Genomic DNA, 27,274 nt, shown 5'->3' on the forward strand with positions numbered 1-27,274 from the left:
TAGCTGTGTGTTGGTTTGTACATGTATACGCATATTCAGTTACAGGTAAGTTCTTCAAAAGCTGATATATTTATACATAAAATGCTTGCATACTGACAGTCAGACAGACAGACAGGCAGATAGGCAGACAGGCAGGCAGATAGATGGATAGGTAGACAGACAGACATAGATGGAAAGACATTCAGATACATACATATATACATACATACATATATATATACATACATATATACATACATACATACATAGACAGACATACAGACACACAGACAGACAAACAGGAAGGCAGGCAGGCAGGCAGGCAGACAGACAGACAGACAGACAGACAAATACACTTACACTGACACATACAATATGCTAAAAAGGTGTTGACTGCTTCTAAACGTTATGCTATTGTAGACAAATTAAAGTTTATTTTGTTTAATGTATTGTATATCAAACATTTGGTCATTTTTAAATATAGTTTCAGAGAGAAAACCCGCTACATTTTTCCATTAACCCCAAGAGATATTTTACATGCACCATCCCACAGACAGGATATCACATACCACGGCCATTGCTATACCACATATCGTCATTGCATTGGCTGAAACAAGAAATAGCCGAATGGGTCCATCGACTGTGATCGATCCCAGACTGACCGAGCACCAGGTAAGCGCTTTATCAATGGGCTACGTTGCAACTTCAGCTCAGAACATACTTTTATTATATTACAAATTTATCAAGAAACGAATTCGCACATTATACTCAACACATTTTATTTACGGTTATATGTCGTAAGACATATGGTTAAGGACCACACAGATATAGAGAGGAAACCCGCTGTCGCCACTTCATGGGCTACTCTTTGCGATTAGCAGCAAGGGATCTTTTATAAGCACTATCCCACAAAATGACCACGTTTGATATCCAATAGCTGATGATTAATAAATCAATGTGCTCTAGTGGTGTCGTTAAACAAACCAAACTTTAAAACCCTGCATCTAACCATGCTTTACAAAAAGTCGATTCTAATAATTAACAATGAAAATATCTACTGTAATTTATCTATTTTCAGTGGAAAGCGCAAAGCGGTTGGTTAGGAACAAAAGAGCGTTTGTAAGTACCTTTTAAAAATAAAATATAAAATGAAAAAAAATGAAAAAAGAAAGGAAACGCGACTATGTAGATTGTCAAAATGGACCGAAATACAACGCCCCCAACCCCGCCCCCCCCCCCCCCACCCAATCCCCTCCACCAAATTAAAGAAAGCTAAATTGAATTTTACAGCGCTAAACAAGCTATACCTAACGTATTCGGAATTAAAGCCACAAGGACATGACTTGGCGTTGGCTTATATCAGGGCCCGTGCTTATAAAACTTAAAGTCTAGACTTTAATAAAGTCCAGACTTTAACGTAATGCTATTTGAATGGCGTTGCCATGACGTTAAAGTCTGGACTTTATTAAAGTCTAGACTTTAAGGTTCATAAGCACGGAGCCTGATCTACCAACAGTCAGAGTGTACGTAAGATCTGTAGCGTGTACACGTATACCACAAATATATATATACTGTTACGTTTGTCAAGATTAAGTTTACTTGTAGAATGCAGGAAATTACATTTCAGGAAAAACGTTTGTTTTGTTTAACAACACCACTAGAGCACTTTAATTAATCCATCGGCTATTGGATGTAAAACATTTGGTAAATATGACAAGTAGTAATCAATTCTTTATTTGCCTTGAGCTTTTACAGCTTATCGGTGCAAGATATATAGGATATATGACACATAGGAGGAAACCCGCTACGTGTTTATGTGATTTTGAATAGCATAGTCAAACGATATCGAAGAATGCAGCGCGATGGTACGAAAATTAATGTGGGTGATCTATTCTAAATTTTTAAATAATTTATAGGTGAAATATCCGTCAGTGGGCCCATTGGACTATTTCTCGCTCCAGCCTGTGCACCACGACTGGTATATCAAAAGCCATGGTATGTGCTATCCTGTCTGTGGAATGTACATATAAAGGATCCCTTGCTACTAATGGAAAAATGTAACGAGTTTCCTTTCTTAGACTATATGTCAAAATGACCAAATGTTTGACATCCAGTAGCCGATGATTAATAAATCAATGTGCTCTAGTGGTGTCATTAAACAAAAACAAAAATACTTATAAGTGAAGTAATATTCAGAACACAGATCATGGTTAGTTTGTAATTAAAGAAAGGTTTACTTGATTAGAAACACTTAATTTTGTGACGTAATCAGGGGCGGATTATGCTTTAAGTAAGGGGTGGGGGTGTTCGAAACGATATGTAAATGTTTATAATTTGAAATTATGAATTTTACGTGGACATCAATTTAGATCTACATGGTGAGTTTTGTTTTAGCCGGGGGTGGGGACGTCCGTGCCACTTGGAAACCCCCCATAATCCGTCCCTGGTTAAAGTTATATCAGCCTACATGGTGGGTTCCGACTACCCTTCCAGGTTTGTGTTGACGGACAGAGGTAGCCGGGGGTGGGAAGCCTTAGTAGGCACACAACAAACTGCACTTGGCCGAAAACCCAGAAAATGGTAATATAATAATATTATATATAATGTAGCTATATGTATCATAAATCCGTCTCAGCTTGTGTGATAAAATGTTTATATCAACAGTAATTATAAAACATTCTTAAACACAGCAGTAATACATAACACAGCAGTTCCGACTAAAACCTAACGCAGCAGTCACAATCAGCATGTGTACTGACAGGACAGAGCAGTACGCAGCAGTAAAACAAAACCGCAATGACACAGGACACAAGCCTATGGAGTTATGAGAAAGAACTATTAAAATAAAAACTTAGTAGTAAAACAATAACGCCGCAGTAAAACAATAACAGCGTAAACAATAACGCAGAGTGATTACAATAACACAGCAGTATTACAATAACACAGCAGTATTACAATAACACAGCGCCAGCAGTATTACAATAACACAGCAGTATTACAATAACACAGCAGTAATACAATAACGCAGCAGTAAAACAATAACGCAGCAGTATTACAATAACGCAGCAGTAATACAATAACACAGCAGTAAAAGTACACAAGCCAATCCTATGGAGTTATGAGAGACTTTAGAACTATTAAAATAAAAACAAGAGTTCAACAGTAGTAAAACAATAACGCAGCAGTAATACAATAACGCAGCAGTAATACAATAACGCAGCAGTAATACAATAACAGCAGTATTACAATAACACAGCAGTAATACAATAACACAGCAGTAATACAATAACACAGCAGTAATACAATAACACAGCAGTATTACAATAACACAGCAGTAATACAATAACACAGCAGCAGTACAAATTACAATAACACAGCAGTAATACAATAACGCAGCAGTAATACAATAACACAGCAGTAATACAATAACACAGCAGTATTACAATAACACAGCAGTAATACAATAACACAGCAGTAATACAATAACACAGCAGTATTACAATAACACAGCAGTATTACAATAACGCAGCAGTAATACAATAACGCAGCAGTAAAACAATAACGCAGCAGTAATACAATAACGCAGCAGTAATACAATAACACAGCAGTAAAAGTACACAAGCCAATCCTATGGAGTTATGAGAGACTTTAGAACTATTAAAATAAAAACAAGAGTTCAACAGTAGTAATACAATAACGCAGCAGTAATACAATAACACAGCAGTATTACAATAACACAGCAGTATTACAATAACACAGCAGTAATACAATAACACAGCAGTAAAAGTACACAAGCCAATCCTATGGAGTTATGAGAGACTTTAGAACTATTAAAATAAAAATACAGTAGTAATACAATAACACAGCAGTAAAAGTACACAAGCCACTCCTATGGAGTTATGAGAGACTTTAGAACTATTAAAAGACTACCAGGAATATTAGAAAAGTATTGTATTTACAAGAAGTAAAACTAAAAACTAACTGTCTAAACCGGATTCACTTGGGACCGATAAAATATGCCATTTTGGACAGAGTGCCGATGTAGACAGAGTTCGTCTATAGTTACGGTTCTTACCATATACTGATTAGAAAATACCAACGTAAATAACACGTCATATTAACCAAACGTTTGGACTATATGTCAGACATCTGTAAAAGCTAGGCTAAGTAATGCTTGTTTTAGTGATTGGTATAAACCTGAAAGATATCTACCTCACGATAAACAAGATTTCTGACGAAGTGTTGCCAGTCTAGACCAAATGTTTATAAATTTAGAATGCTATTTGACAGTAAAAAACCCCAACTGGTGTTCTCAGAAAGCTAGCAGTTTTCTGTAAACAAATTATGCATATTCTTAAGTCCCATGGCTGAAATCTGTTTTCACAATTTCATTTTATTTGTATATGCAATGTATGTCTTCAAATGCAAGTATGTTTTATCTGATGTACATTATTATGACGAATGTGTCATCTTGTCATTTATTTATTTAATTATATTTTTACAATGTACCTCATATGCCGTTGAATTACGGCCAGAGTGTAAATAAAGTTCAGTTCAGTTCAGTCGGCGAGAAGCGGGCTGGGACACCAGTTCAGTCCTTACTGTTGAAAGTGGGATATTAACATTCGACTGTAATAAAAAATATGTGCTCAAACCAGAACACATATAAAACAACAAACAGAATAAATAACATTATTTTATTGATTAAAATCATATGAAACAGGGGTCTGAATTTATAGTTTTATTATTTTAAACAGATCAGTATGATGCAATGCAGGTATGAATACATACACTTCAGGTTCGGGTGCCCTCAACATAGAAATTAAATTACATGACAAATAAAAAATGAACTACTTTTATAATTATTACATTTTTTTTTATGAAGGAAGTCCTTAGTCGGGGGGGGGGGGGGGGGGGGGCTCTGGCAGGGAGGCTCGGGGCAATTGCCCCCTTATAAATCCGGCACTGCATACACATAATAATCCGACTTATCTTGCTACCTACACCGTTACAAAAGGTGTGGTTCATTGTGTATTAAACCTTGAAAAAGGTGCGATTGTTTTGTAACACGTTCTTTGGTATCCTAGTTACTGGGGAACTGCCGTCATTGTTTAGAAGGTGATCACTGGAAGACGGTAGAGGTAAGATCGCGTGCCGGTGTGAACAGAGCTAATTGCTACATAAACCATTCTTTTGTTCTTTGAATTTGCATCCGAAGTCCGGAATAGACAGCATCTGGTGTAGAGTTTTATTCTGAATAAATTAACGGTAACTATGCCGGTTTACGACGTTATAAAATAAGATGGCAACTTTTAGCATTTCAATTGAACGTCCACAGAAACACCATATTGCACTTATGGCAACGATATCAACAAAACAAGCAGGTCAGGGACCGTCCCCGTAGCGGCCGACCACCCGTGACAACCCCTCACCAAGACACATGGATCCTAACCACGCATCTGCGAAACAGGCATTCCCAGGAACTTTCTCCAGCGTTTAGTGGTTTCAATGAGACGACGGTGCCAGGCCTGTATCAATGCTCAAGGTGGACACACTCGCTACTGACTGTGTAGCTGTAGCAACTTCGCTGTGGACCCCCTCCAGTGTTGTGGCTCATTTGCATATGGCAAGTGCGCCCTTTTCATGGACTATTGCTCGTTTCCATACCTTCGGACATTTCTCTTTCCATATTATAACGTTTCATACACGGCAGTAAAAACGTATCATCAATTATCTTTGTCTTTTGCCTTTTAGTATATATATCCATCCATTCGTTGTTTCAGTACTGGGATGATGAACTGGCCGCCATTGCCGCGAAATGGGCCGCCCAGTGTATTCATGAGCACGACCTCAACGCAAATCGCCTGGCTAAATGTAAGTACACGTGTTACTCTCAACAAAATTATTCGTGTCTTACTTTTTTCTTGAGGCGATACCGTGGCGATCACCAAGGAAGTAAAAACCTCATCAAATTAAAGGTCATCTTCGGGTGACCGGGGCGGGACGTAGCTCAGTGATACAGCACGCGCCTGATTCGCGATCGATCTAGGATCGATTCCCGTCGGTGGGTCCAGTAAGCTATTTCTCGTTCCAGCCAGTGCTCCACAACTGGTGTAACAAAGGCCGTGGTGTGTGCTATTCTGTCTGTGGGATGGTGCATATAAAAGATCCCTTGCTGCTAAAAACAGTAGTCCATGAAGTGGCGACAGCGGGTTTCCTCTCTCTATATCTGTGTGGTCCTTAACTATATGTCCGACGCCATATAACAGTAAATAAAATGTGTTGAGTGCGTCGTTAAATAAAACATTTTCTTCCTTCCTTCCTGAGCAATATGATTCCTGTCTTGTTAAATTTCCTCTCATAGCGATAATGTGGCGATCACCAAGGACGTACAAATTCATCAAATTAAAGGTCATTTTTGGATGGTTATTTAAAATTGCACAGTCTTATCATTGACGAAGAAGAAGGAAATGTTTGATTTAATAACGCACTCAACACATTTTAGTTACGGTTTTATCTGCACCATCCCACAGACAGGATAGTACATACCACGGCCTTTGTTACACCAGTTGTGGAGCACTGGCTGGAACGAAAATAGCCAAATGAGCCCACCGACAGGAATCGATCCTAGATCGATCGCGCATCAATTAGTAACCGCTATTGGGAGTCTCGATAAATAACTATCCTGTAACTTTCCTTTCTTTTCTGCAAATTAGATCTACCTGGCGTTGGTATCGGGCAGAACCTAGGTTTTGGTTACCGAGACTTTCCCACCTCGGTGGACGCTTGGTACTCGGAGGTCAAGGTCTTTGAGTACGGAACCGGGGCGCTGACTAACGAAGCGATTGGACACTATACGCAGGTACTTTCTTTTTAGGGGATCATAATATCGAATCTCCTTTCAATTGGGGGCCCTCTCTCTCTCTCTCTCTCTCTCTCTCTCTCTCTCTCTCTCTCTCTCTCTCTCTCTCTCTCTCTCTCTCTCTCTCTCTCTCTCTCTCTCTCTCTCTCTCTCTCTCTCTCTCTCTCTCAAAAAACAACTTTAACTTTATTGATATTATTAGTCTCCAACCGGAAGGGACTATAGGTTTCGACTCCGTCTTTCCTTCTCTCTGCCTGTCTGTTCGTTCGTCTGTCTCACATATAGTTTTTTTTGGTTGGGTCTCTCTCTCTCTCTCTCTCTCTCTCTCTCTCTCTCTCTGTCTCTCTCTCTCTCTCTCTCTCTCTCTCTCTCTCTCTCTCTCTCTCTCTCTCTGTCTGTCTGTCTGTCTGTCTCTGTCTCTCTCTCTCTCTCTCACTCAATCTCTCTCGTCTTCTCTCTCTCAAGATCTCTCTCCCCCTCTCTCATCGTCTCTCTCTCTCTCTCTCTCTCTCTCTCTCTCTCTCTCTCTCTCTCTCTCTCTCTCTCTCTCTGTGTGTGTGTGTGCCTGGAGGATTGAGGGTGGGGTGGGGTGGAGGATGAGATGAGAGGTGTTTAGTGCCTAATCTTCAAAGTTAGGGAACAGTGCTCCGAAGCCTGCGTGGTGATCCTGTCCAGGGACGCTGTGTGTGTGTGTGTGTGTGTGTGTGTGTGTGTGTGTGTGTGTATGTGTGTGTGTGTGTGTGTGTGTGTGTGTGTGTGGATAGCCAGAATTTTATACTGGAGTGGAAATCCACTATTGGGGGTGGGGGATGGAACCCGCAGTATGTATGTATGTATGTGTGTGTGTATGTATGTATGTATGTATGTATGTAGGATTTTATAAAATTTAATATAGTAAAACAAGAAAAAAGGTTTAATTGAGGAGGGGGGGGGGGGGCAAAACCCCAGGGCACCCCTCACTACGCCACTGGGGCTACATGATACACAAGGGAGCTAACTGTATACTGCTACCAGTAGGAAGCATATAAATTAATTAGTTCAATGTTATAAATGGACTCCAACATAACGTTACTAATGTTACACGATATCCGATTTAAGAAACTATATAACATTATGTATTTAACGAGCCTTTGTTCGTCAGACATTTTTAAATTGGCGGGTTTTAACACAAACCGCTCTCTAGCCTTATTTTCACCTATAAGCAGAACAGAGCTAAAGAACATTCGAGCCATCTGGTTACAACGAGCGGCCATTATTCAAACAATGTCGTTAAAGTCCTTCCCAGCCTCCATGAACATTGTATTTTTATATATAATTTTAGTTTGATTTGACATAAAAACAAAGGTAAAAGTGTTTTTGACCCCCCCCCCCAAAAAAAAAAAAAAAAAAAACAAAAAAAAAAACACCCCACCCCAACAAAAAACAAACAAAACCCCAACAAACAAAACAAAACAACGCCCCCCCCCCCCCCCCACACACACACACACTATTCTTGTGAGCGATTTAGAAGGCAATTCGAGGGTTCGAGGGAGTTTTAACGACTCAGTGGGTAGGTGTAAGACCACTACATCCTCTTCTCTGTCACTAACCACTAAACAACTAACCACTAACCCACTGTCCTGGACAGACAGCCCAGATAGCTGAAGTGTGTGCCCAGGACAGTGTGTTTGAAAACATTAATTGGATATAAGCACGAAAACACATTGAAGAAAGTAAAGTAAAGTTTGTTTTATTTAACGATGCCACTAGAGCACATTGATTTTTAATCTTATCATCGGCTATTGGACGTCAAACATATGGTCATTCTGACACTGTTTTTTAGAGGAAACCCGCTGTCGCCACATAGGCTACTCTTCTTTACGACAGGCAGAAAGGGATCTTTTATTTGCGCTTCCCACAGGCAGGATAGCACAAACCATGGCCTTTGTTGAACCAGTTATGGATCACTGGTCGGTGCAAGTGGTTTACACCTACCCATTGAGCCTTGCGGAGCACTCACTCAGGGTTTGGAGTCGGTATCTGGATTAAAAATCCCATGCCTCGACTGGGATCCGAACCCAGTACCTACCAGCCTGTAGACCGATGGCCTGCCACGACGCCACCGAGGCCGGCCATTGAAGAAAGAAACAAAGATATGTAACGTGATAAACTTAAGTACAAAATGTTGGCTCAGTATTTTGATGATGATGATAATGACTTGTTTAACGTGCCCATATACCACTAGGGTTTCGAACACGCCCATCCAGAGTCCGACCTCCGATAAGATCGGTGACCTGACTCGGGATGGAGGGTGGGGGGGGGGGGGGGGGGTGTAGAGTTGAAAATGGGCAGAATTTTGAAAATAGCAATTAGTAAAATAGTTAATAGAATAAATGTTTAAAAAAAGAAAAGAAAAAAAAAGAAGAAAAAAGTTACCAGCCAAAAATAAAAAGAATTGACTGCTCGGCCGAATATTTATATAATTTGGAGCATTTTAGAAGGACAGTCCAAAATTAAATAAGAGAAAGAAGAGAGGATCGGACTATTTAATAATAAAAAAGAGAGAGTAATTTCGACATAAACTTTTGAACGCAGATCTAAAAGTTTAAAGTCCGATCGATATGTCCACGTGAGTGGCCTCGTTAAGGCCGTTTGGGTGCACAGCTTATAGGGACGAGATGGGTTGCATCCCGTCAAGAAAACCCCTAGATTGACAGTCGATAGACGTTGAAGGTGTAGTGCTGTGCTGAAATACAGATCTTGAGAAGCCGGATCCGTCTGAACGAGAGAGAGTATCAGACTAGGGTATAGTCCAGTCGTCATGGGTTGGTATAGTGGTGCGGACGGGCCCGACTCCGGAGGATACGAGATGGTATCACTATAAAGCAAAGTAAAGTCTAGAAAAGAGTAGTAGGGGCCGACCCCGCTTCCTATTTCTTCTTAGAGTGGGGCGGTCAATCGTCCAGTGCTGCTAGGACAGGCTCGGACATGTAGAGACTAAACGCGAACAACCGTGGCGTTCTGCAGAATGGCCGTCATACGAGTCACGAAAAAACAAGTCAACATAGTCAGACGGAGAAATGACGTGGAGGCGAGGAATCGCTAAAAAAGAATCCAACCTGGTGGTGCAGACTGTCGAAACGAGAAGCGTTCCAGCGTTCAATCAGTTCCAATGGCCGCATACATCCCAGTAGAAAACTTCATTTCGCTGACAAAAACAACGAAATGAAGAATCCCCAAGTCGAGCACACGAAAGCACGTGCAGTGTGCATCAGCGAAACAAACACGTCTTACCGCGTGGAGCTCCGACTAGGAATCCAGTATTTTGAAACAATGTGAAAAAAGGTCTGGAAAAATATTTGTGGGACAGCCAGACAGACAGACATACAGCCAACCAGCCAGACAGACAGACAGACAACCAGACAGACAGACAGACATACAGTCAGTCAGCCAGACACATAGACAGACTGACACACAGACACACAGCCAGCCAACCAGACAGCCAGGCAGACATACGGACGGACGAAAGGAAGGACAGAAACGAAATATATAGTCCTCTGCCGTTGGACCGGAAGGGGACTAATAAACTCGTGTGTTATCACCAATAACGGTTGTTACCAGTATCCTTCATAAAGTAATATATAATTTGAGAGACAGACGTAGACCAGGAAGTACGGTCACACGATATCGAAGAATGGCGTTAGACGATAATAACGTTAATATTGTTGACCTATTCTAAATGATTAAATAACTTAAAAAATATAGCTGAGATTGCGGCATTAAGTCTAATTTAAATAGTTAAATATTGAAAATATAGTCGAGATTGCAGCTTTAAGTCTAATTTAAATACATGTAGTTAAATACTAAAAAATATAGTCGAGATTCCAGCTTTAAATCTAATTTAAGTAGATAAATAATAAAAAATATGCATGTGAGTGCAGCTTTAAGTCTAATTTATGTAGTTAAATAATAAAAAATATACATGTGATTGTAGCTTTAAATCTAATTTAAATATTTACATAATACAAAATGTACCCAAGATTGTAGCTTTAAGTCTAATTTAAATAGTTTAAATAATTAAATAATAAAAATATACATGTGATTGTAGCTTTAAATCTAATTTAAATATTTACATGATACAAAATGTACCCAAGATTGTAGCTTTAAGTCTAATTTAAATAGTTAAGTACTAAAATATACATGTGATTGTAGCTTTAAATATAATTGAAATATATACATAATACAAAATATAGCCGAGATTGTAGCTTTACGTCTAATTTAAATAGTTAAATAATAAAATATAGACGAGAATGTAGCTTTAATTTAAATAATTAAATACTAAAAGTATACCCGAGATAGTAGCTTTAAGTCCAATTTAAATAGTAAAATAATACAAATATACCTGACATTGCAGCTAATTTAAATAGTTAAATAATTAAAACATACTCCAGATTGTATTGCTTTACTGCTACCCCTATACGAACAAAACCTCATCTGTTTGGGTTCTACATCTTTGATTACAGGTTGTCTTGGCAACTGCTGCCAGGGTTGGATGTGCCATGTCAGACTGCACCGGTAAGATGAACAAATACAACGTGGTCTACGCCTGCAACTACGCAACAGGGTAAGAGCCTTTCATATGGAGGTGGGGTGGGCGTTGGGGGGGGGGGGGGGGGGATTCTAGGGGAATTAAATTATTTTTTCTTTATTCTTTCAGTCTACACAGGCTGCAACAGGGTAGGCATAAAAGTCATTCACTTGGGTTTGGGCTGAGGGAGTAACTAATTTTTACAGTTATGCATGCAGACCATATAGATATATTTAGACTGCAAAAGGATAAGGGCCATTCACAATGGGAGGGGGGGGGGGGATTGGGAATTAACTCAAGTTTACAGTTACTCCTTCAGTCTACAGATATTCAGAGTGCAACAGGGCAAAGACCATTCGCAGAAATCTTATTTGTAGGATTTATGTTGTGTTTGTGTTACATGACATTCAAATATTTGTTGAAATTGTTTATATATTTGGTGTGGGTGGTGGTTGGGTTTTAACAATACCCTCCCCTTTAATCTGATTATTTCTGAAACAGTCATATTTGAAATATATTTGCATACATAATCCATCCATTCCACCCCCATCAATCACCCATCCATCCATCCATCCAGCCAGTCCATTCAACATCCATCCATCCTTCAAACCCATCCATCCACCCATCCATCCCCACCCATCCATCCATCCATCCATTTACCCAATCAATCAATCACCCATCCATCCATCCACCCATCCATCCATCCATCCATTTACCCAATCAATCAATCACCAATCCATCCATCCATCCATCCATTCATTCATCCATCCATCCTTCAACCCATCCATCCATCTATCCATGAATGCACCCCTCCTTCCATCCATCCATCCATCCATCCATCCATCCATCCATCCATTCATTCATTCACCCATCCATCCATCCATCCATCCATCAACCCATCCATCCATCTATCCTTGAATGCACCCATCCATCCTTCCATCCATCCATCCATCCATCCATCCGTCCGTCCGATCGTCCGTCCGTCCATCCATCCATCCATCCTTCCTTCCATTTATCCATCCATCGCTCCAACATCCATCCTTCCATCCATCCGTCCTTCCTTCCTTCCATTTATCCATCCATCGCTCCAGCATCCATCATTCCATCCATCCATCCTTCCATCCATCCTTCCTTCCATTTATCCATCCATCGCTCCAGCATCCATCATTCCATCCATACACCGATCCATCCTTTCATACATCCACCCAATTATCCAAACATCTATCCACCCATTCTTCCAAATATCCATCCATCCATCCATTCATCCATCCATCCGTCCATTCATCCATCCATCCATCCATCCTTCCTTCCATTTATCCATCCATCGCTCCAGCATCCATCCTTCCATCCATCCGTCCTTCCTTCATTCCATTTATCCATCCATCGCTCCAGCATACATCATTCCATCCATCCATCCATCCATCCATCCATCCATCCATCCATCCATCCATCCATCCATCCATCCAACCTTCCATCCTTCCTTCCTTCCTTCCATTTATCCATCCATCGCTCCAGCATCCATCATTCCATCCATACACCGATCCATCCTTTCATACATCAACCCATTTATCCAAACATCTATCCACCCATTCTTACAAATATACATCCATCCATCTATTCATCCATCCATCCATCCATCCATCCATCCATCCATCCATCCAAGCAACTAGCTGGGCCAGTCATATTAATTCGGGTTTCAACCTGGGAAGTGGGGTGTATAACATTCAGTGTTGGGGGACAGTGCAACTCCCCCCTCCCCATCACACCCACTTCCGACGTATGTGTCCTATATCTGAGATTTCATGGGCCAAATTTTCGAAGCCCGTTTTTCTTAACTGCGGGCGTTTAAGCATTGTAAATGTATGAAGTTACCACGCGTGTAAGACAGGTGTTTAAGCGTTGTAAATGTATGAAGTTACACGTGTGTAAGACAGGCGTTTAAGCGTTGTAAATGTATGAAGTTACACGCGAGTAAGACAGGCGTTTAAGCGTTGTAAAGGTATGAAGTTACACGCGTGTAAGGCAGGCGTTTAAGCGTTGTAAAGGTATGACGTTACACGCGTGTAAGGCAGGCGTTTAAGCGTTGTAAAGGTATGAAGTTACACGCGTGTAAGGCAGGCGTTTAAGCGTTGTAAAGGTATGAAGTTACACGCGTGTAAGGCAGGCGTTTAAGCGTTGTAAAGGTATGAAGTTACACGCGTGTAAGACAGGCGTTTAAGCGTTGTAAAGGTATGAAGTTACACGTGTGTAAGTAAAAAAACAGGCTTTGTAAATTGGAGGGGCGGGACATAGCCCAGTGGTAAAGCGCTCGCTTGATGCACGTTCGGTGTGGGATCGGTCACCGTCGGTGGGACCATTTCTCGTTCCAGTCAATGCACTACGACTAGTACATCAAAAGCCGTGGTATGTGCTATCCTGTCTGTGGGATGGTACATATAAAATATCCCTTGTTACTGATGGACTAATGTAGCGGGTTTCCTATCTTAGACTATAATATGCAACAATTACCAAATGTTTGACATCCAACAGCCGATGATTAATAAATCAGTGTGCTCTAGTGGTGTTTTTAAAGAAAACAAACTTTATTAGGCGCAGGTGTTTAAGCCTTGTGACTGCATGTAGTTACACGCGTGTAAGTCAAAAACAGGCTTTATAAGTTGAGCCTTGTGTGTTTATTTGTCAATAACAATTTGATTACTCAGACGATGGTGTTTCGTTTATTATCACAGTCAAACCAGTGATCAGAAGAAGAAGCCGTATTGCACCGGGACCTCCTGCGAGACGTGTGCACACAAGAAAGACAACCTTTGCGGTAATAAAATAGTTAATTTTACATCATTTCACCCTATCAATACTTTTACCAGAGCATGCATTGCCACTGTCTCGTACTCTTAAGGTGGTGCATGTCGGCCCCGTTCCACGAAGCGACCTTAGCACTAAGATCATCTTAGTGCATAAGGTAGCTATGCACTTAAGGTGATCTTAGGGCTAAGATCGCTTTGTGGAACGGGACCCTGGTGTACAGCACTGACGTAGCCAGTGGCGTGAGTTGGTGTCGGTCGACCTGATGCGCGGTCGATCTTCGATCGATCCCCGTCAGAGGACCCATTGTGCTATGTTTTGTTTCAGTCAGTGCACCACGACTGGTATATGAATGGCTGTGGTACAAGCTATCCTGTATGTGGGATGGTGCATATAAAATGATCCCTTGCTACTAATGGAAAAATGTAGCAGGTTTCCTCTCTAAGATTGTGTATCAAAATGGCCAAATGTTTGACATCAAATAGCCGATGATTAATACATCAATGTGCTCTAGTGGTGTCGTTAAACAAAACAAACTTCAGCAATAGCCGATGAGTGATCGATTTCAACCATGTGTTTTTTTCATTGGATGGTATGGCATTAGTAACCTGGGGCCTAATTTACTAAACTCTGTCAATTTTGCAATCTCGCAGTACAATGCTAAAGGACTTACAAAGAGGATGCTTGGTTGTCTAGCAGAGCCTAAGATAGCTTTGTGAATTAGACCCCTGGTCATCACCTAGGAGCGGTCAGTCGTATGTCTTAAAATTGTTAACACAGTATGTGTTGTCAAAAAATAATTAATGATGTGTAAGAAGTAAGTTTATGTTTGTTTTTGTTTTTCTGTAGACTGCCAGGGTAAGGTGTGTTTTAACGGAGGTACTTTTGATATCCAGACCTGTTCCTGTATGTGTTACCCTCTGTATATTGGAGACCAATGTGAAACAAGTAAGTCTTTATACCAAGTTTGAGAAAACTAATAGTGATACACTGCAGGGCTATGCTGTACAAAGAAAACGAACAAAACACCCCAAAGAAAACAAAAGGTCCCCCATAAAAAGCAAAACCCATCCACTCTCAACCCTTCAAAATAACAAACCTTAAAAACAACAACCCCAAAAACAAAAAAAAACAACAACAAAAAAACCCCAATAAAAAAAAACAACAAAACAAAATAAAACAACAACTATATTTTGCTTTGCTAATCACCAAAACTATACATGAAAGAATCGATCATTTTGAGAACATTTATTGTTGGAATACTTGCAAAACAAGACTGAGTGACCCGTCTTCCCACGCCTTATTCGTATAATTCAGGATTGAAACATTTCCTACGCTTTGTCTTTAAATAAGCCTGAGCAATCCCTCTTCCCATCATCAGGGGCGGGACGTAGCCCAGTGGTAAAGCGCTCGCTCGATGCGCGGTCGGTTTGGGATCGATCCCCGTCAGTGGGCCCATTGGGCTATTTCTCGCTGCAGCCAGTGCACCACGACTGGTACATCAAAGGCCGTGGTATGTGCTATCCTGTCTATGGGATGGTGCATATAAAAGATCCCTTACTGCTAATCAAAAAGAGTAGCCCATGAAGTGGCGACAGCGGGTTTCCTCCCTCAATATCTGTGTGGTCCTTAACCATATGTCCGAACGCCATATAACCGTAAATAAAATGTGTTGAGTGCGTCGTTAAATAAAACATTTCCTTCCTTCCTCTTCCCACCCCGTATAATCCAGGATTAAAACATTTCCTACACGGTGTCTTTAAACAAGCCCGAGAGACCCCTCTTACCACCCCGTATAATTCAGAATTAAAACATTTCCTTTGTAGTGTTTTAAACAAACCTGAGCGACCCCGCTTCCCACCCCATATAATTCAGGATTAAAACATTTCCATTTGCAGTGTCTTTAAACAAACCTGAGCGACCCCGCTTCCCACCCCGTATAATTCAGGATTAAAACATTTCCTTTGCAGTGTCTTTAAACAAACCTGAGCGACCCCGCTTCCCACCCCGTATAATTCAGGATTAAAACATTTCTTACGCGGTGTTTTTAAATAAACTGTTGCTATGTTCCAGGAATCTGCCCATCAGAAAACCAAGATTTCTCCAACTGTGGGAAGAAGGGGAAGGAATCCTGGTGTTCTGAAATGGTCAACTGGGGATCGGAGTACTGTCCCTTCCACTGTGGACTCTGTCCCGAAAGTATAACATCTCTATTTTTTATTTTTTTTATTTTTTTTATTGTTAATCCCCTACCGGTCCACCTGGAGGGGAATACAGGTTTTGTATCCGTCTATCCGTCCGTTCATCTGTCTGTCTGTATGTGTGTCTGTCAGTGGCGTAACCGTAAGGGGGGGGGGTCATGGTGGCCATGCCTCCCAGTCAAACTTTTTTTTATTTTTTATACACTATTAAATTTTATAAAATCATACATACATACATACATACATACATACATACATACATAGTGTGGGTTGGCCCAGCCAATATAAAACCCTTGCTACGCCAGTGCTGTCTGTCTGTCTGTCTGTCTGTCTGTTCGTCCGTCTGTCCCACATATAGATTTCCAGACTTCTTTTATCGCAGTGCCACAAGATACTGAGCTGACATTTTGAGTCAAGCTGTATCATGTACAGTTAACAGATCATGTTTAGCGATATATGTACCCATGACAGAGTTATGGCCTTTACACTTTAAATGAGTTACACAATTCTGTTGGGCTCAATAGGGAACATATATGTATTGTTTCTTCATTATACACCGATGGTTTACGGCCTCAAAGCCGATTACTATCATGCTTGTTTTTATTAAATACATAATTTAAGTTTATTTGAAAGTTGTAATTCCACCGTTGCACCCCTTATGTGATAAAACAATAACAGGGATGTTAATCAGGTACGTGTGCAGGAAATTGTTCTGAGGTGGTGAGCGGTTTCTAAGGGAGGTCAGGTCATGCTCCCCCGGAAAATATATCGAGAAAAGAAAGTTCGCTCGAAGCCGGGGGGTTTCGACCCCAGAGATTCCCTCTGCGTACGCGTCTGATTAACGAAAAAAAAAAAAAAAAAAAAAAAAATTGTTCAATCGATTTAGTCCAATATCGGGTTATTATTTTCTGGGTTTTTTTTTTTTTTTAAATTATGAATTTAATAGTTTTGTTTGTTTGTTGATGTTACTGTTATTGTTTTAAGTAGAGTCACACTACCAGCTGTCACGACGGAGTTTGCCAACTCGCCGATATCTCGACTTCTGCGACTGTCCAATTGCTAGTCTGGGAACTCTTACAACTCGATTCTCGTCGTATACAAACCCTATGACCGATTGGTTGCTATTATCTGAGCGCAGCCGTCCTAAATTGGGAGTGGGGTAAATTACAAGACAACTATCGAGTTGGCCAACCCCGTCGTGACAGTTAATAGTGTGAGTCTAGTATTACCTGCATGTTTTGATTTCAGCCTGTTCTATAACGTGTGAGAATGGCGGGTCGGTTAACTCCGTACCTTGCACCTGTCTTTGTCCGAATGGTTTCAGCGGCGAAAGATGCGAAAATACAGGTACAGTAGCGGATTCGGTTTTGTCTCGCCTGTTCGAAGTAACTTCGTGGATTTCCGATTTCAACGAATACATCCGAGATGTTTCGAATAGTTCGTAACCAATGTATTATTTGACTTCCTTGACCGCCCAATCTAATCTAGCGACCAAATTTAATGAATAGATTTTTTAAATTTTTATTAATTATATTAATTAGAGATGCGCATCAAAATTTTAAAGGCCCACTAATTAATTTTTGGATGTAAATTTCAAAATTGTCCCCTTAATTTTTTCTGTCCCGGAGCAAGTCACTGGTCTATCCAGAGACAGGCCCCGGGACGGACATGCTCGAAACTCTAGTGTATGAGCATGTAAATATTATTCGCACTCGCACTCGCATAAAAGATTTTAATCGTGATTTTAACCGTAAGTCACTTCAATCATCATTGTTTCTAGAATTTATTTGCCTTCTGTCTTTCTTTTCTTTTCGTTTTCTTTTCGTTTTCTTATATTTTAACCTTTAAAATGAAAAAGGGCGGGATGTAGCCCAATGGTAATGTATTTGCCTGATGTTCGGTAGGCATGGGATCGATCCCCGTCGGTAGAACCATTGAACTATTTCTTGTTCCAGCTAGTATTCCACAAACGTTACTGGCTTAACAAAGGCTGTGGTATGTACTATCCTGTTAGTGATTTGGTGGGCATAACTTGTAATTTCAGAGGAGACGGTGTTTCGACCTTTATATAGGTGAATTATAAGTTGTCCCAATATAACACTCGATTTTAGTACTACCTATAATCTCTCCCACAAAGAATGCTTATTTTCATACTATGGAATTTACTACAAGTTATTTATTTCTGCATGATTGGTTTTCTCAATTACACACAAAAATAGTGGGGTTTTTTTGGTTATTTCCAAAACACTTTTACTTTTCTTCTTACATCAAACCAAATTGAAATTATTTAAAAAAAAAAAAAAATTGTAGGAGGATGGCACGGACTATAGTTTATGTGTATGGGCTTAGTTCAGTGAGTTATGCCCCCTGCCCCAGACCCTATCACTGGCATATGAAGCAGGGGTGGGGGGAAAGGGGTCAGCAGTAATGGCTTTTATATATATATATATGTATGTATTAATATGTGTGTTTGTGTGTGTGCGTGCGTGCACATACACACACATACATACATATAATACATATGTGTGTGCGTGCGTGCCACCCCAACGTTTTGGCACCTTCCTATGCCCGAACCTCTTAAGAATTCCCAGTGTGTTTCAGACAAAACTCATTATATTCCAGATCCCCCAGATGCGAAAGTCTGCGATACGGTGACGTGTCCCAAAGGATCCACTCTTTACGAACCAAACTGTTACTGTGCAGAAGATAAATGTAAGTATATAGTGCGTTACCGTCGAAATCTCGAAACAGCGCAACGTCCGACAGTTACGTTTACCTGTGACAAGCCATGTACTGTGCCTGAACGTTTTGTTTTGGCTATAGGCACGTTAATAAAGTTAAAAGAAAAGAAAGAAAGTTACGTATACATACTTTGATTGTCGACCTCATGCGACATTGAAATTTATTTTGTTATTAGGTAAACTAAAACGCGTTGAAGGAACGCGCACCAAAATTTAATATGAACTGTGTTAAAATAACTGAGTGAAAAATTAGCATTAGGTTTGAACAGAAGGAGGACTGGGCGAGTCAATTACTCGCCGACAAGGTTCGGCGGTGAAGTATGGATCCAGGTGAACCCTAGAAACTAGTCGTAAACGTATCGATAACTTAGCTAAACGTATTTTAATCTCTGATTATTGTTTTGTTTTGCGTGTTGTAATATAGCTTTCTAAACTAAAATAAGGACTAATCTTGAAATGACGATATTTGGTTTAATAACACACATGTATGTATATGTATATATGTATATGTGTGTGACGGAACATGCTCTTATCTTTTCGCCTGTGGCGATGTTAATTGTTTTAGAGGGCCGTGTGCAGCTTGGTTACGTAATACCCCCGCGCGACGGTGGTAGAGCTGCGTCCCAATATGCACTTAGACCAGATGTGGAGGCCATGTGGCCAGTAGTTACGTAATAACTCCGGTAGTGCGGTTTATGACCGAGGTATTGCTGGCGAACTGGCGACAGTAAGTCTGGCCATCTAAGAAAATATACCGACTCTGGGAGTTGTGGGAATATCACTTGATAGGTGAGGTACCGCGTTGTGCCCCCAGGCGATATTCGCTGTCTCTGAGATTTTTGAATAAATAGATAGGATTTTAGATATATCGGGCAGAAACACTGGAAGGCTCTCGGGGAACGTAGTCCGACTGGACTGGTAAATATATTTTTCTGCTCTGTTGTATAACCTTGATGTGATTGATGTGACTTTAAATATTTTAATACTGTATTATACCAATATTATTTAGACAGTGTCTCCGGTAATCTGACGAAGTAAATTGTAGGCTTCACTGTTATAAAATTATTAAAGCTTAGCCGGTCATCCTAGAGGACCTAGGTAAACTGTAGGTTATTGTCTTTATTGTGATATGTACCAGTATTAATTCTGTATTACAAGGTTACTGAATGAGTAGTGAAGGGTTAATTAAAAATTAACCAGTTAGGAATAGAGTTCCTTTATTAATTAAGTTCCCCTGGCAGCGTTTCTCAATTATCACACGTGTGCGTGTTGTATCACGGTGAAGTGATTAGAATATTGTGTAAACTAGACACCTAGTGATTAACTAATTAAGTGATTAGTTCTGGGTTGTTATTATTTGTTGTTGTTAATTAACTACTGCGGCAAGTACATTTGTTAGCGTAGTGTTAATACAGATTCCAAAGTGTATTGTGTTTTGTTGTGTTTTCTAGTGAACTAAACGTGCTATATATATATATATATATATATATATATATATATATATATATATATATATATATATATATATATATATATATATATATATATATATATATATATATATAAGATCTTATCTCTGATTATACCTAGAGCCGAGCCACTCGGGTATTAGACTGCCCGATACAGAGAGATCTAATAGATATACAGTTAGAAGAGATATTTGGATAATCGTGTTTTATTCAGTTACGGGTATTATTGGATCCCCATGACAGTGTGTATGTATGTATGTGTGTATGTATGTATGTATGTATGTATGTATGTATGTATGTATGTGTGTTTGTGTGTGTATGTATGTGTGTATGTATGTATGTAATTTATGTATGTATGTGTGTATGTATGTATGTATGTATGTGTGTATGTGTGTATGTATGTATGTATGTATGTGTGTATGTATGTATGTATGTATGTATGTATGTATGTATGTATGTATGTATATATACACACAAGTGCATTTATATGTTTGCGTATATATGTATGTTCCAGCATGTGTTTGTATTTCTTTTTCTGTCTCTCTCCTCACTTCAGATGACTGCGAGGGCACCGACGGGGAGAAGCAACACCCATCGTGTCCCATGGCGTGGTGCGACAATTCATTCTGGCGGCTTCTGTGTCCACACATCTGTGGAAAATGTGGAGGTAAGTGGTCGATGACACTGGCGGTTTGTGGCCCAGTGTTTAAACACACGAAGGAAATTACATATTCCGCACCAAAAAATAAATTCAGTGTTTTTCCTTGTGTTGTTTTACCGGAATGTTAAATGAATAACAGGCGTCACAAGTTGGTAATAATACAGATACAGATATAGGTATTAGCTTTTGGGTGTATGGCACACAGATCTCCCGATAGAGTTGGCATTGTAACTGAGAGCCTCACGGGTACCGACAGCAGAGCTAATTCCTTGGGTCTCCCTTTCATGTATACAAAAACTAATATCTATAAGATACATATATTTATTTACACGTTATTGCCATGATTTATAGTCCTTAGCTGTTAAAATGGAGACAACAATTAAAATACATAGTGTCCATGCTTGGTATAATTAAAGGGACATTCCTGAGTTTGCTGCAAGTTTTAAGATGTTATCGACTAACAGAGGCTTTTTCACGACTGTAATTACATATCAAATATATTTTTCTGTATAAAATATTAGTGACTGTATATTAAACGTGTTTCTAATCGTTCTAATATTTGTAAAAGGTTAAATTTAATTTTATTTCCTAAAAACTATTTTTTCGTACGTTGGAAATTATTTGAAGACAAAATCCAGTTTGGGCTTCTTACAAATATTAAGACGACCAGAAACACATTGAATATACAGACACTGATATTCTAAACAAGAAAATATATTTAATATGTAAATTTAATCGTAGAAATATTTTATTTGTCGGAAACATCTTACAATGAAGCAAACTCATGAATGTCCCTTTAAGGTTTTGGTCCGATTGCTAGCCCCTAATTAACTGAAAAACTAAGTTATTGCATAAATGGCAGGTGACAGAATAACAATTAATTGAATCGTACATGAACAGCTAAATATATAAACTGCATTCCAATATAGTTGTAAATGTTGCACTGTGACTGTATTTCTAAACACTGTATTTTGAGAAACACTACCACGCCACGATGTTATCGTTTATTGTCGTTTTACCCATGTGCTCTGCGTCTTTAATTTAACTTTCAGATGACTGCAAGAAAAGAAAGTCCAACAAGGCTTGGTTTTGTCATTTCTCATCGTGCGACAACCCAAACCTAAAAGCCATGTGTCCATTTAAGTGCAAAACATGTTGAGGTAAGTTACAGGCTACGGTTCATGATGCTGTGATTAAGCCATCGCACTGGAAGCTGGTAGATACTGGGTTCACATCCCGGTACCTACTCCCATTAAGACTCAGTAAGGTAGGGTGTGTGTGTGTATAAGGCCAACTACCCTAATTAACCAACAACCCATTGTCCAGGGCCCCGTTCCACGAAACGATCTTGGTGCTACGATCACTTTTACTAGATAAGGTATTATGCACTTAGTTGATCTTAGGGCTAAGATCGCTTCGTGGAACGGGGCCCTGTACAGATGGCCCAGACTACTATTTGAGGTGAGTGCCCAGGCAGCGTGCTTGAGCCTTAATTAGATTTACCCCCCCCCCCAAAAAAAAAAAAAAAAAAAAAATCACCACCCCGCAGATAACAAATATTTCACATATTAACTACTAATATACACACTACAAGAAGAAACCCGACGGCACCCCCTTTCAATGTTCTGGTTAAATACATAGGTGCCGACGAGTTTCTTTCTTCCTGTAGTGTGTGTATTAGTGACAATGGTCAGTGTAATGGTATTTAATATCAAACATCTTTGCCTACCAAGTGGTAAACATCTATTCCGTGTTTTCGCTATAAAAACTAAGAGTGACCATAACCGTTCAAATGTCCAGTTAAATTTTAGTTTGTTTAAGAACACATTGATTAATTAATCATCGGCTATTGGATTTCAAACATTTAGTAATTCTGTCTCGTAGTCATCAGAGGAAACCCCCTACATTTTTTCTGGTGCAGCAAGAGACCTTTTATATGCACTTTCCCACAGACAGTAAATCACATATCGCTGCCTTTAGACAGTTGTGGTGCACTGGTTGGAACCAAATCACTTCTATGGATCCATCGAGGTGGTTCGATCCTGCGACGTAAGCACCTCAAGCAAGCATTAAACCGACTGAACTAAATCCCGCCCTCCTTGAACGACTCGGGGTACGTCTTTCCTCTCACATTATCTGTGTGATCTTTAACCATATTTCCGACACCATATAACAAGTAATGTTTTAAGTAATAAAACATTTCTTTCTTTTATCCGTCTTCTGACTATATCTGGGGCGGGATGTAACACAATGGTATAGTGTTCGCATGATGCGCGATCGGTCTGGGATCGATTCCCGTCGGTGGACCCTATTGAGATATTTCTCGTTCCAGCCAGAGCACCACCACTGATGTATCAAAGGCAATGGTATGTGCTATCCTGTCTGTGGGATGATGCATATAAAAGATCCGTTTCTACTAATGGAAAAAGTGTAATGAGTTTCCTCTCCATGACTATTTGTAAAAATTATCAAATGTTTGACATCCAATAGCCGATGATTAGTAATCAATGTGCTCTAGTGGGGTCATTAAACAAAACAAACAAACTTCTTCTCTAAGACTACATGTCAGAATTAACAAATATATGAAATCCAATAGCCGATGATTTATAAATCAATTGGTGTCGTTAAACAAAACAGTGTTGCCCCCATGTAACCTTGTATATATATATATATATATATATATATATATATATATGTTAATGTTTTGAGTGCGTAATTGTTTTTTCTTTTTATCCGTCTTGTTACCATTTCTCTTCCAGCGTCAGTCATGTTGAATCCGTGATTTGTCCTTCGATCAACAAATCTGAAGTAGGTCTTTTTCACTAATGACGATCAGCAGACAAAAATAAAATAAAATAATCATGACAGAAAATGGTTTTATTTTTGTTATTTTTATCCGTGTTTTTTCATGTTTTGTTGGATTGACCTTTTTTATCATCCATTAAAGGCTTTTGTAGGAGATATCGCAAATTATAGTGCCAGGAGATATCGCTTCTTATAATCTTGATTGGTCAATTTTTAATCACAAGACAATAGTGTGTTACGTCACTCAGTTTCAGCGTTAAACCTATCATTAATGACGTCACGCCACTGCCGTTCTATTAGTTAACGAGTCTACTGTTGCCAAATATAGTGACATTCAACCCACATTACTGACATTATTTACAACTGTCGCATATTAAAATAATGATAATGGATGATAAAAAGAATACCCCCTTCGTATCTTGTGATATCAGCACTCGTTGATAAAAGTATAAAAATCCTCGGCAAGCCTCGGATGTCACACTTTTATCAACTCGTGCTGATAAATTATGATATCACAAGATACTCTGGGAGTATCCTCTATTATGTCACCAGTGCTGGTATTATTGTAGTCCGTCCCATCATTCTATAATTTTTGGAAATACCCCCCCCCCAAAAAAAAAAAAAACCCACCCCAAAAACCCACCCAACAACAACAAAAAACCCCACAAAAAAAACAACAACAAACAACAACAACAAAAAACCCCAACAAACACCCCCCCCCCAAAAAAAAACAACAACAAAAAAACACAACAACAACCCCAAAACAAAGAAACAAACAACAACAAAAAACAAACAACAACAAACAATGTGTGAAATATACAAATCAATCGGCTCAGGGATAAATAACTTATATTAAATTACATAGTATGAAAACAGGCGTTTCCTGTAGGACGGACTAAAGATGTATTCATTGTTTGGTGTTTTGTCTGTTTTTGGTGTAATTTAATCATTTGTTTTGTATACCACATTCCGCCAAAATTAAATAATAATAATAAATAAATAAATTTATAAATTAAGTACCTTGATGTTAATAAGGGGCGGGACCTAGCCCATTGGTAAATCGCTCGCTTGATGCACGGTCGGTTTGGGATCGATCCCCGTCGGTGGTATCCAGCCAGTGCACCACGACTGGGTGTATCAAAGACTGTGGTATGTGCAATCCTGTTTGTGGGATGATGCATATAAAAAAATCCCTTGCTACTAATGGAAAAATGTAGCTCTCGAACGGCAGTTAAAGTTTATTTTGTTTGACAACACCACTTGAAAAGATATATTACTAGATATTCTAATGACGTAAGAATATGTGACGCGGTGTCTTTTTTAATGGAAAAGACGTCAAACTCGAATGACGTCATTTTGGATATCCTTACATAAAAATAAACTAGCGCTTAACGTTTGTTTGTTTTCTGAACACTGGACAGCTTTCAGTGTAAGGCTGCTATTGAAATATTTTTGAACGATGACTATGAAAAGAAAGAAAGACATGTTTTATTTAACGACGCACTCAACACATTTTATTTACGGTTATATGGCGTCAGATATATTGTTAAGGACCACACAGATATTGAGAGAGGAAACCCGCTGTCGCCACTTAATGGGCTACTCTTTCCGAGTAGCAGCAAGGGATCTTTTATATGCACCATCGCACAGACAGGTTAGTACATACCACGGCCTCTGATATACCAGTCGTAGTGCACAGGCTGAAACGATGGAACGAGAAATAGCCCAATGGGCCCACTGACGGGGATCGATCCCACACCGACCGCGCATCGAGCGAACGCTGTACCACTGGGCTACGTCCCGCCCCCGATGACTATGAATACATACGTCAATTATGGAGTGTCACCGTAGTACATTTGCTTAAATATTAATAAACGTAGTGCAGTGACCTCGATTAATTTACATTTAATTTGCAAAGTTTCAATCCTGAAAGTATGTGATGTGAAAATTAGCACATAGGCCTACTTTGATTACACTGGATATGCTAGCTAATATATGAAAAATACGTATATATCAATCAAATCATATATTTTTACTTATATGTGTACATATTTTGTGTATAATTATGTAACAATTATACACACTCAAATCCATTACATTTATAATAACTGATCCCTCCAGTTATGCCCCCTTCCCTCCTCGCCCGAGTTACCGGCCTTTCCCGACGCTTATGTTTCGAGGCCTGGGCCCTGTAACTCAAAACACTCGTAACACTTACGTCAGACGTAGATCACTCTTAACGATTTTAACCAGTAACTCAACGTGCACGTACTTTAAGTCGTGTGCGTAAATGGCCACATACTTACGTCGGTTTCGAGGGTGGTGTAGCACACACGTAAAACCTTAACAGGTGCACACGTTGCTCGTGGTATGTAAATATTTTCAACCCGATCTTCATTTCAATATGGCGCTTTATGTTTATTTACACAACAGACATAACAGGAGACGACGCCATAATATTGGTCGTGTATTTCGAGATCGAAATAACCCTTTGGACTATATGGGAGAACAAGAAATTATAAGGAAATACAGGTTGGACAGACAAAGTATTTTTGAACTTTGCGAAGTTCTAAACAATGACCTACTTAGACCTACCAATAGAGTACATTCTCTATCGGTGTCATTGCAAGTGATGGTGACGCTGAGGTATTTTGCAAACGGTTCCTTTCAAGCAGTGAACGCCGATGTACATGGGATGCACAGAATGTCGATATCTCGCAGCATTCATTCAGTTTCGAAGGCATTGTGCAACAACAGCAACAAATACATAACATTTACACCACAGAACGACTTGAGAAGCGTTAAACAAGGATTTTATGACATAGCGCAATTTCCCAATGTGGTTGGTACCATTGACGGGATTCTGATACCAATAAAATGTCCTTCAAACAATGAGGAACTGTATGTTTGTAGAAAGGGCTATCATGCCATCAATGTACAAGTAATAAACCATCATCAGCTAATTTTTATGACATCGTTCTCTGCGCCTTTTAGCTTCTTTGCTTTTTACTGCAGATCTCAAATGTTGCCACCTTTTCTTCACTTCATCCGCTGTTCTAATTACTCCATGTCTGTTTGCATTTATCACTTTAGCAACGTTTTCCCACGCTTTTTTCTTTTTTTGCAAAGTAGACGTATTGGAAAATTTTGCAAAGAAAATTCCTAAAATATAAATAAAAAATTACTT

General features: G+C 39.5%; 1 protein-coding gene across 1 annotated transcript; it reads left to right on the forward strand.

The window, feature by feature from the left end:
• The first annotated feature begins 5,749 nt into the window (after window positions 1-5,749).
• On the forward strand, window positions 5,750-24,154 carry LOC121390376 (multiple epidermal growth factor-like domains protein 11). The gene is made up of 11 exons (XM_041522173.1): window positions 5,750-5,853; window positions 6,696-6,841; window positions 11,344-11,444; window positions 14,138-14,220; window positions 15,060-15,158; window positions 16,284-16,409; window positions 17,660-17,758; window positions 19,034-19,123; window positions 21,178-21,288; window positions 22,335-22,442; window positions 24,042-24,154. The coding sequence occupies exons 3-10, from the start codon at window positions 11,380-11,382 to the stop codon at window positions 22,439-22,441; spliced, it is 780 nt and encodes a 259-aa protein (XP_041378107.1). The 5' UTR covers window positions 5,750-5,853; window positions 6,696-6,841; window positions 11,344-11,379; the 3' UTR covers window position 22,442; window positions 24,042-24,154.
• Window positions 24,155-27,274: the final 3,120 nt, after the last annotated feature.

This window comes from Gigantopelta aegis, chromosome 15, assembly GCF_016097555.1.
Source record: "Gigantopelta aegis isolate Gae_Host chromosome 15, Gae_host_genome, whole genome shotgun sequence".
NCBI classification, from domain to species: Eukaryota; Metazoa; Mollusca; class Gastropoda; order Neomphalida; family Peltospiridae; genus Gigantopelta; species Gigantopelta aegis.

Excerpts from the sequence above, each read along its gene's own strand:
- LOC121390376 (XM_041522173.1), top strand. The coding sequence starts at position 11,380 with ATGTCAGACTGCACCGGTAAGATGAACAAATACAACGTGGTCTACGCC. Across the intron at positions 14,221-15,059 it reads CAAGAAAGACAACCTTTGCG|ACTGCCAGGGTAAGGTGTGT; the intron begins GTAATAAAATAG and ends GTTTTTCTGTAG. Across the intron at positions 19,124-21,177 it reads TTACTGTGCAGAAGATAAAT|ATGACTGCGAGGGCACCGAC; the intron begins GTAAGTATATAG and ends TCCTCACTTCAG.